An 11,020-nucleotide genomic window follows, 5' to 3' on the forward strand; every position below is an offset into this window, starting at 1 on the left:
TTACTACAATAGGCTACATCAGCGGTTCCCAATTCCAGCCCATGTTCCGAAGTGAAGTAAATTTCAACGGATTTCCCCCACTCAGGGAGTAGGGAGCAATGAACACTGTGTAGGGATCATATCGATCGGAACACAGCTCATGCACGTAGCTCTTCTAACAAGCTGGTTATCTGAATCGGGTGTGTTAACTAGGTGAGACATGCAAAATATGCAGAGCGGGCGCGAGGACTGATTGGGAACCGCTGGGCTACATCATGTTTCATTCACCGGTGAGAACACTTTAAAAGTACTACAATACCAGGAAGGAAGATCGGGTTGTTGATGTTTGTCTGCCATTCTCGCTCTGTCTGCACAGCGTGCGTGAACGCACTGATGACGTAGCTTGTCTGCGCGAACCAGGTGCGCAGAGGTATGCTAATACATACGTTGACAGGCAGGTAGGAAAGCCAATTAAAACGCTCGGACCGAGCGTTTTGATTGGACGAAAATTTCTTGGTCCTACGCCTTCCACAGAATATATAAATACAGACAAATACACGGAATGTGAAGAGACTTTTAACCAGCATAACAAAAAATGTTTCTGAAGACAATCACCTATTGCACCTTTAATCGCCGTTCTAATCTAATGCGCTGCTGCACTGTAACTCACACACAGGCTACAGACAGTAGCTCGTACATCACGCACGCACAGAATCATTCAGCGCGGAAATGTATTGTTGACACTGTTCTGTGATTTCTCAGGAACCCAAGTATAATTAGTTTACCTGACTCCAGTCAGGTATATGTTGGCTTGCACTTATAGGCTACCCCATGTCCAGTCATATCCTATCTTGCCTCTCCTGACAGCTCCATTAACCAGTGGAAGTTAGCTAAGCTTAGAATGGGGAATTTACTGCTCCTCTAGTATCAAACACACACTCATTCACACAAACGGGCCAGTACACATGCTGAATGACACGCATCACTGCCTAAAAACCCTATTTCATTCCTGTGCCCTGTGGATTGAACACAGGGTTGATCTGGGACAGAGAAGCCATTTCAGCTCCAGCGTCTTTCTGTTGTTTAATCTCTGTACTCTGTCTGTCCAAACTGTTCTCTTCGAATGCTGTGCGGCTCTGTCTATGAATGCTTTGATTTTCAGGCTGCCTGCATTACTGGATATTATAGTGTGTTCTCTTTCAAACATTCGTTCGGTATCTCACTATGGGAATCGCCTTGGGCGTGACCAATCCTGGAAGCACCAATTACACCACGTCTGTCAGTTGACAGACCAATCACGACAGTGATGTGGGAGTCCAGCCTCCCTATATATATCACTGCATAATGGTCCCTACCTCATTCTCATTCTCGTTCTCTTCCCCGTGAAGATCTTTTGGAAGCTGAATTCTAGGTTGCCCTCTTTTCAGGATTAGCTGCTTAACTGTTCTTAGACGAGCTGTCAAGGTACGTCGCCAAACACGGCTTTTTCTGAGAGCGGGTGTTTTTCACTGTCAAGGTGGAAACTATTGTTAAGGACAAACAAGCAAATTAACGTGTTATGACGAATTCTCTTGTCTGTCTTTTTTTTTTCTAAGCGACATGTTGTGGTGAGCTTAGCTGCTTGATAAAGAATGGACATGACTATTAGTTCCGCAAGTGGGGCCGCGACGGGGAAAGATGCCTCGCGTCCTTGTGCATGCGGAGCAAGTATTTCAAGCAGGGATTCTCATCCCTTATGTATTGTATGCCTGGGGGTGAGACACACTCAAGCAGCACTTGTGAACCCCGAGTGATATCCGCACTGTTCCCTTCTCCCGTCAAGGGTTCTGGAGAGAAGAGTGTGGGTGGCGGCTGCTAATAAAGGAGACCCCTCTCTTTCTCCGTTGACCATGTCGGCCAAACAGCCACCTGTGTCATGCAGTTGGGGCGAGTTTATGGATGAAGTCTCCCCCGAACTTCCCCCTCTTTTCCCGATCTTGTCAGAGGGAAGAGAGGAGGAGGAGGATGACGATGAAGCGATCGCTTGTCTGTTAGAGGAGGACGGAGAGGATGATGATGATGACGACGCAATCCTACCACCGATGCCCTCCCGTCCGGCAAGCGCGTTAAGCGAAGAGTCCCCGGCCTCGGCTCAAGTGGAGCTCGACCTGATCGAAATGTGCAGGATGGCGGCTGCAAAACTTCCTATTGAATGGTCGTCGCAGCAGGTGGTGACTGCCGTCGAGTGCCCCGGTTGTTAAAACGGTAATTCCTGCAGTCCCCGCGTGTGCTTCAGAAATGAAGCATTTCTGGGACAAACCCTTTTCACACAGGGTTCCTGTGAATGCGGTTTTCCAGACTGGATGTGCACAACATGGAGGAGCTAGGGATGTCAAATCCCCCTTCTATTGAGCTGTCAGTGGCACATCATCTTAACCCTAATCGCAGAGCAGCTTTTTCTTCTGCCTCAGCTTCACTGCCAGGACATACGGAGCGTAGCCTCAGTTTTTCAGAAAACCTATCGTTCCTCTGCTCTGGCAGTGAGGGCTCTGAATGCTACATCTCTCCTCACTGCTTATCAAGCAGAGCTCATGGAGGAGATGGGGAGACAAATGGATGCTGGGTCCCAAACCCAGCTCTCTGGGAAGAGATCTGTGTTATTGCCGATCTCAACCTGAGAACCTCCAGGGGGGCAGTCCAGAGCTGCGGCCGCAGCATGGGCTTAGCAGTGGTGGGCGAGCGGGCTCTCTGGCTGGGACTTTCAGGACTATCTGACAGAGAGAAAGCTGATTTCCTGGATGCCTCGGTTGAGCCCAAAGCCCTTTTCGGAGCATCAGTCACTGCTATGCGCCAGCGATGTGATCTGAGGAAGCAGGAGGGTGAGGCTTTGAACAGAACATGGGAAGAAGTGAGAAGTGGTCAGCCGGCTTTGGAGCCCCAGACCTCCCCAGCCTCAGCAGACTGAGGCATAGCCTAAGCCAGCACAGCCAAAGAGAAAACCTTCCTTTTTTGCAGCAGCGGCGGCTAGACACAGACCGGCGAACCCTCAGGGAGGGAAGAAACACTGGGCATTCTAACCCGTCCTCATGTTCTGGACGAGGGGACGAGCAACAGCACTCGTGGAGTATCTGTGGTTATTCTCCCTCAAAAAGAGTGGTTATTTTCTTCCCCTCCCGCCAAAAGAAGGCGTTGGACTCAGGAACTGTTCAAGGAAATGTCAAAAAGTTCTCTTTTGACCAGTTCAGGTGTGGAGTTGGCACCAGTGCCCCACAAAGAAGTTCTCCCCCCTCCACCCATGGAGTTGCCGGAAAGGGTAGAGGGCAGTTCACAAGAGAATATGTGTGGTGTAAAAATAAAAAAATTCCCTATGCATCCAGGCAGTGGGCCAAGGGCACAGCAAGGTTTGAAAATTAAAACACGCACAAAACCAAAATTACTCAATTCAGAGCTGCAATCCCCAGCTCCCCCGCGCCATTAGTGGGCGAGAGCCGCTGCGGTCCGCTCGCTGCTCACACGGAGAGCTGGCGCACATGCGCAGTACACCCCTGGGTTTTATCTACGATACTGAAGGGTTATCTCCTGCAGTTTGCTGTAAAACCACCAGTGTTCAACAGTGTGTTGATGTCAGCCACAGAAGGGGAGTCAGCTCAAGTTTTAGAGGAAGAAATAGCCTCTTTATTAAGGAAAAGAGCAATTCGAATGTTGCCGCCGGCTTTTACTCTCGGTACTTTGTAATTCCCAAGAGAGGGGGAGGTCTCCGTCCCATTCTGGATTTGCTGAACCTCAACAAACGCCTCAGAAAATACAAGTTCAAAATGGCCACATTCAAAGCGCTGTCACATTTTATTCGCGAGAAAGACTGGTTCACCTCAGTCGATCTGGAAGACGCATATTTCCATATAGACATCTACCCGGCACATCAGGGCACAGCCTACGAGTTTATGACCGTTCCGTTCGGGCGCTCATTAGCTCGAACGTTCAGCAAGTGTATAAAAGCGGCTCTATCACCGCTGAGAACAGCGGGTCGCAGAGTGTCAGCTTATTTGGACGATCTACTCCTCTGCGCTCCGTCACGGCAGCAAGCGGAGACAGACATTAAGATGCTTGTCTCATTTGGAGAGCTTAGGCTTCAAGATAAACGAGACAAAAAGCTGCCTGGTGCCCACACAGGAGATAGTCTATCTAAGCCTCAGACTGAACTCAGATCGGTATCAAGCATTTCTGTCAGAGGAGCGCATCAGGTCAATTCGCAGCTGTCTATCCCTTTTTCAAAAAGGGAACAAAGTCCCATTCAGACTGTGTTTACGCCTTCTGGGGCTGATGGCCACGACAGTCTTGGTTATTCCTTTGGGACTGTTGCGAATGAGAGAGTTTCAGAATTGGACAGCGGCACAACACTTATGTCCAAAACGCCACCTCAACCGCAGAGTGATGGTGTCACCACTTTGCATGCGTGCTCTCCATCATTGGAGAAACCGCTCGTTCCTCGAATCAGGGACTCCGCTGGGTGCAGTTTCCATGAGGAAGGTGGTAACAACAGATGCGTCAATTTCAGGTTGGGGTGCAGTGTGCGAGGGCAGAATAGCGAAAGGGAAATGGCCCATCTCGCTGCAGAGTGCGCACATAAATTACCTAGAACTGTTTAACTGTTTCTAACTTTGAAACATTTTGTGCAGATTCTGCGGAACCACCATGTTCTGATCAGACAACACGACCACGGTGGCATATATAAATCGCCAAGGGGGTACACGCTCTCCTCAGCTTCACAGTCTGGCACAGAAACTGATTGTGTGGGGCAGGAAACACTTTCATTCATTACAGGCAACGCACCTCCCGGGAATAATGAATGCAGGGGTGGATCTCCTGTCCAGGGGGAATCCTCGGTACGGAGAATGGACACTCTTCCCTCAGGTAGTGGGCCAGTTGTGGAGGAGATTCGGCCGCGCTGCCGTAGATCTCTTCGCATCGCATGAAAACACTCAATGCCCTTTCAATTCAATTCAATTCAAGTTTATTTGTACAGCGCTTTTCACGATACAAATCATTGCAAAGCAACTTTACAGCAAATTAAGTTTCTACAATATTTGGCCTGTGCAGGGAAACACACGGAGTAGAGGTGGTGGGAGAGTTAACAGCGGGCTGTATACTTACCTCGGACTTGTGAGCGTCAGCCTGGGACGTGTTAAACGGCCCTCTGTTCTTCTCGCTGGCGAGGGACGGTGCGCCTTGCTCTTTGGGCTTGGCCCGTGAGAGGTTAAACTTAAATGCTACTGGGTTGCCTCCGAGGGTGATCGAGACAATTCAGAACGTGAGGGCTGCCTCGACGCGCTCTGCTTACGATAGGAAATGGAATGTTTTCGAGCAATGGTGCGCGCATAAGCTCATTGTTCCGTTTCTCTGCTCTGTCGCAGATGTGTTATGTTTTCTGCAAGAACTTTTGGATAAAGGCAGAGCTTTTTCTACCGTTAAGGTGTATCTCGCGGCAATTTCTGCGTGTCATGTGGGGATTGACAATAACACTATGGGTCGATACCCGCTGGTATGCATGTTTATGAGGGGTGCGCGGCGTTTGAACAGGGTGTTACAACCACTGATTCCACCGTGGGATCTGTCTGTGGTCCTCTCGGGATCTCGTACACCTTTTGAACCTATAGACAGCAGCGATCTGAAGCTCCTTTCGCTAAAGACCGCATTATTACTGGCTCTTTCATCTGCTAAGCGGGTTAGTGAACTTCATGCTTTGTCGGTACATAACTCCTGTATGCAGTTCGCTATGGATTACTCGAGAGTGTCTCTCAAAACTAATCCAGCGTTCATGCCTAAAGTGAGCGAGTCAGCTCTAGCCTGTAATCAAGTGGTTTTATTGGCTTTTCATCCGCCGCCCTTTTCGTCACCAGAAGAAGAGCGGCTTCACTGTTTGTGCCCTGTCCGTGCGTTGTGTTGCTATGTAAACAGAACGAAAGCTCTTGCGGAAGAGTAATCAGTTATTTGTTTCATGGGCTGATTCTCATAAGGGTAAACCTATTTCTCGTCAGCGCCTGTCCCACTGGGTAGTGGAAGCTATTATATTGGGTTATAAGAGCATGGGTCTTAGTCCTCCGGAGGGGCTGAGGGCTCATAGTACCCGAGGCGTGGCCACCTCGTGGGCGTTGTTTAAGGGCGTTTCAATTCAAGACATTTGTGCGGCGTTGAGCTGGGCATCACCACACACTTTTGTCAGATTTTATAGGCTGGATGTTACAAAGCCGTTGTTGGCTCCTTCCATCCTAAGTGTGTAAAAAAAAAAAAAAACACTATCTGCAATACAGGAGTTGTCTATATCCCATAGTGAGATACCGAATGTATGTTTGAAAGAGAACTTTAGTTTACTCGCGTAACCCCGGTTCTCTGATAACATGAGTGAGGTATCTCACCACACTTCCCTCCTTGCAGCAGCACGGGGAAGAGATATGTGGAGAATGAGGTAGGGACCATTATGCAGTGATATATATATATAGGGAGGCGGGACTTCTGCATCACTGTCGTGATTGGTCTGTCATTGTGAAAACATTTTGTTCATATCACACACCTATTACAACAAGATACAGTACGCATGGTGATACATGTTTGACAATTAATGTGTGCCAATGCGTCAAGATAATACTATTGATTGGAAGATAATAATAGGATGATATCTTGATTAAGGATGCACAAGAACTATATCAGTTATTGGACTTAAAATGGTCAATATTACAATATCCATTGTTTATACTGTGCATCATAATACTGTGATACCTTCACGTGAGGCATTTAAAATAATTTTATTTTTAAATAATTTTAGCAAAATATTATATTATTTACATTTATGCATTTGGCAGATGCTTTTATCCAAAGCGACTTGCATTGCCTTCAAAGTATACATTATATCAGTACATGCATTCCCTAGGAATCAAACCCATGACCTTGCCATTGCTAGCGCCATGCTCTAATGGAAACTGTAAATTTTAATCTAAATGTACATTTTTCATATCAGCCATTTATCAGTAATAATTATCAGTTTAGCAGTATTATTAATATCTGTGCATCCCTAATCTTGAAATGCTGATGAATTGTCATACATGATGGTATCAGCACAGCTCTAATGTTGCGTCTTTGAAGCAGCACGGGATTTTTAGCCCCTCTGTAGTGTGTGAAACTGCTGATGATGGTGTGTGTGAACGTGGTGCGCGAGGTGCGGTGTTGCATGTCATGGGGCGTCGGACGCTTGATGGATGGAGGCTGCGTTAGCTGCACTTTTCTCTGCCGCCTGCAGCTGCAGAATCCAGATGTACCTCGCCATCTTTTCATGCATGTCCTAAAGCACTAAATCGCCTGTTCCTCGGCCAGCCAATTAACCCCCTCGAAATAACAGCCCCCACATGCAAACACACAGCTAAAAGAGCGCACCTTACGCTTTTTAACATCTGCCATCTTTGTGCATTAAATCCTCGGCTGTGATCTCATCCGTACCTGGTACTTCAGAAAACACAGACCTTTCCAGCTTTCGAACGATATTGCCAATACTGCTCTGAACCGGAAACGAAGACAATCTCGCTCTCTGACTCATCTATGCCTCAGTCAGTGACTCTCAATACTTGCTGTGGCAGAAGCGGTCGATATGTTTAGTGTTATTCAGGCCTGTGTCTGTGATGCAGCTCTTTGTGGGCTGCAGGAAGAGAAAGAAAGCAGGAGACACACAGACTGTCTAGTGGCTGTAACCACCCACACTTTCACTTATTATTGAACATATACTCTGTAAGCATACAGCTCCGATCACCACCCTGATGATCAGGGAACGACTCAATAAGATGAAGGCCTGTTAAAACATCTTCTAAACTAGGTGCACTTACTGTGATTGACTGATGTGGATTCCGCACTGCATCAATGCCGGAAAATGCTGTCAATTTTTAAAGCAATCTCTGTCCTCCATAATGTCCTATGTGTGTGATTTATTTTGTTGAAGATGCTGAAGGATGTTGGTTGGGTATGTTAAAGAAGTTAAACACAACACTACGCCTTTCTCTGTCTAAATGCACTCTTTTTTATTTATTTTTTTTATAGGTGACTGAATATCTGAATGGCCAAGAATCTGCCAAGAGTGCCAGGGTAAGAGCTGCAATTTTAAACTCTCATCCTCTTTAATTCTTTCCTTTTTATCGCACAGCTCTAAATTCTGATTGGTCAGCCACACTATTTTGCAGCAATTTATTTATTTATAGATAGCACTTAGATAAGGTCCCATTAGTTACCAAACAAGCGGACGCTGCTGCTAAAGAAGCACTACCCACAGATGTTGAAAGGTGTTTCATACCACCCTCAGATCTTAAAACGTACCGCAGTATCTTGCGCAATTAACAAGTGGCAAAAGGAATGAGATCAGTGTATGAAATTAACCCTGCTGTGGGTAAAAGTTGCATCTTTATTTTCAGCAATCACTGATAAGCTCATATATGCATAATGCCAAATAGGACATTCCAGAATGACACGAGTTCATAATGAAGTTAAGAACTCAAATTCAAATGAAGATTCACCAATATGCTCTTCATGCCAGAGTCTTTGTTTTAAATATTTTATTAAATTGTGGTGGTTTAAAGTCTTTTAGGAAATTGTATTACTCTTCAAACACTTTTGAAGGAATTTTGAACAGATTCAAACCTGAATCCATTTTAGAATTTTTATCTAAATGTACTTTAAAAACCTGAGATAGGTTTTAAAGTTCTCTCATACTATTTCAACTTGTAATGAAAACAGAAAACTGACATGACATAAAAACATCAACCAACCAACCCATTAGTTAACATTAGTAAATGCAATAACATTAACTAACAATGAGGAATTTTGTTTTGTTTTCAGAACTGGCTTTGGCTCACACATCCAGCATCGTTACCTGTAACAGCCACTTTTGTGTAGCGTGGTGCACATCGAACAATCTTTTGACTAAAACATGCTCCATATGACAGGCCAATGGCTGTTTAACAAGACTCGATCAGAAGAGAGAACCATGCCAACCCAAGAGCTTGATGATGATGTCCCTGCTAACGATGGCGCTAATTATCATAGATATTAATTAGCTTAATTCTCTCCGAGTTAACAGCCACATGCACACCGATGATAGAAATGGAGAGAAAACCTAAAAGCCTCTTTATGACACACAAAATGATTTCCCATCTTCCCTAAGAATCTCTGAAGCCGAAACGATTCACTATCGCACAAATAAAACATTTTGCTGTTTTATGTGGCAAAACCGATGTAAAATAAAAGGGCTGCGATGGAATTTGTTAGAGGTAAAGCCTTCACGCGTGACTGGATGTGAAAGGACTAGAGTTAAAGAGCACCGTAAACGACCATTCGCCTCGTTATTACTGAGGTGTGATGATGTTAGAGACCGGCTCGTGTTTTAATGATCCTGTCTACACGCTGGCCATCTGCGCCTCACAGATACAAGGGCAGAAATGCTTATCAGAATTTAATGATGGTGAATCAGTGCTGTCAAATGACTTAAAGCCCCATTTTGCTGCTTATTAATGTTTCATTGCAGTTATTTATATTTTTTTCCTTTCAACAGTTATTTCAATGCTTTTTACCCTACATGTCAGCTTGCACAGAAGAAGCCCATCTAAAACATCAAAGATCTGCTGCTTTGAGGATTTGTCTTCATTATAATCTATGATGCTTTCAATGCAGGATCAATAAAAGTCTCATATATGCACGAGTACAGTGCTTGAAATACACGTATATAAAGTGTGAATTTAATACTATTTCGTCAGCCTAGCTTCAGCAAAGCCACAATGAAAGTCTCCAAACTGCATTTGAAATCTGAATTAATTTTAGTTGTAAGTAATTGAAATTTTTTTTTAAATGTGTACGGATTAGAGCTATATTTTAACTCTATCTTTAATTGATGAATTTTCCGTTATATTTGCAGCTCAACATTTGGCGTTATGGAGATTTCCGTGATGATGACGCGGATGAGTTCGGGTTCCGCCGCTAAGTCGTCGTTCCAAAGACCTTGTGGAAGACGAGATGTATTCGCAGAGAACACAAAAAAACTAAAATCATGAAAAACAAAACATCAGTATGCTCTTATTTTTTTCTAATGTTGAACATTTGCCTCTCTCGTTTTTTTTTTACTTTTTTTAATACTCTGTGCATATCCTCTCTTCTGCCCAAGGGCTTTGTTTCTTATCATTTTCTTCTTATTATTTTTTTTTAAGTGAGTAGGCTACAGATAACTCTACCTGTAGCTGCTTCAAATAGGACCAACGTACTTACCTTAATCTTAAATTTTGACATGTTAGCCAATCATCTTTTTCATGTAAATTTTTAGCCAATCACCAGCTGTCAAACCCCATCCTAGCAAACCTGATCTGCCCAATCAGATTTCTATATTTTGGGGCAAGACATTTAAAGAAGTGAGGGGGATGCACAGAGCAACCATGAACTCAACAGCTTGCTGAGAAAACGCCTCCTTAATCATGAGATTCTATATTTCAGTATATAATATATATGGATATTTTGAAGTTAGATCAAAAGTAACCAAGTGAACTTACTGAGCGTATTTTTGTCTCTCTCTCTCTGATGTGATCCGAGTGTTCAGTGACATTTCTGGGCGTTTGTATAGGATGTGTGTTTTCTCTTTTTCTGTGGCAAAAGAACTGCTGCCAGCACCTTTACAAGCTTCTCTCGGCCTACTCTGTGAGGTTTACTCAACGGTCATCGTTTCTTCTTTTCCCGCTCTTGCCCGCCATACAGAAACAGTGTTTGAATTTATTTCCTTCTGAGGTAGACCCTGTCATTGTATTTAAATCTGATAAATAAAAATGAGCAAAGTGCCATGTTGTCTGGCTGGATTTGAGGGTTGTGGTGATGCTGAGTTCCTTTCTTTGAACATTTACTGCACAGTTTGGTGTCATTTAGAGCCACATGAAGAACATTAGAAGAAGAAAAAAACACTATAGTTACTACAATACAAAGGCAAAACACAGTAACTACACCAAGTGCTGAAACTGAGAAAAATTATTTCTGGTAATTTCATTGATTTGGT

The 11,020-nt window shown here is 44.5% G+C and overlaps 1 protein-coding gene across 1 annotated transcript in view; it reads left to right on the forward strand.

The window, feature by feature from the left end:
- Nucleotides 1-10,809, forward strand: part of LOC107732977 (staphylococcal nuclease domain-containing protein 1-like) — a 191,768-nt gene extending 180,959 nt beyond the window's left edge. Inside the window, exons 24-25 of the mRNA XM_016544462.1 lie at nucleotides 8,038-8,082; nucleotides 9,902-10,809. Coding sequence (XP_016399948.1) covers nucleotides 8,038-8,082; nucleotides 9,902-9,967 — 111 coding nt within the window. The 3' untranslated portion in view covers nucleotides 9,968-10,809. The remainder of the gene's footprint in view (nucleotides 1-8,037; nucleotides 8,083-9,901) is intronic.
- Nucleotides 10,810-11,020: the final 211 nt, after the last annotated feature.

This window comes from Sinocyclocheilus rhinocerous, unplaced genomic scaffold, assembly GCF_001515625.1.
Source record: "Sinocyclocheilus rhinocerous isolate Xijiao unplaced genomic scaffold, SAMN03320098_v1.1 scaffold400, whole genome shotgun sequence".
Taxonomy (NCBI): domain Eukaryota; kingdom Metazoa; phylum Chordata; class Actinopteri; order Cypriniformes; family Cyprinidae; genus Sinocyclocheilus; species Sinocyclocheilus rhinocerous.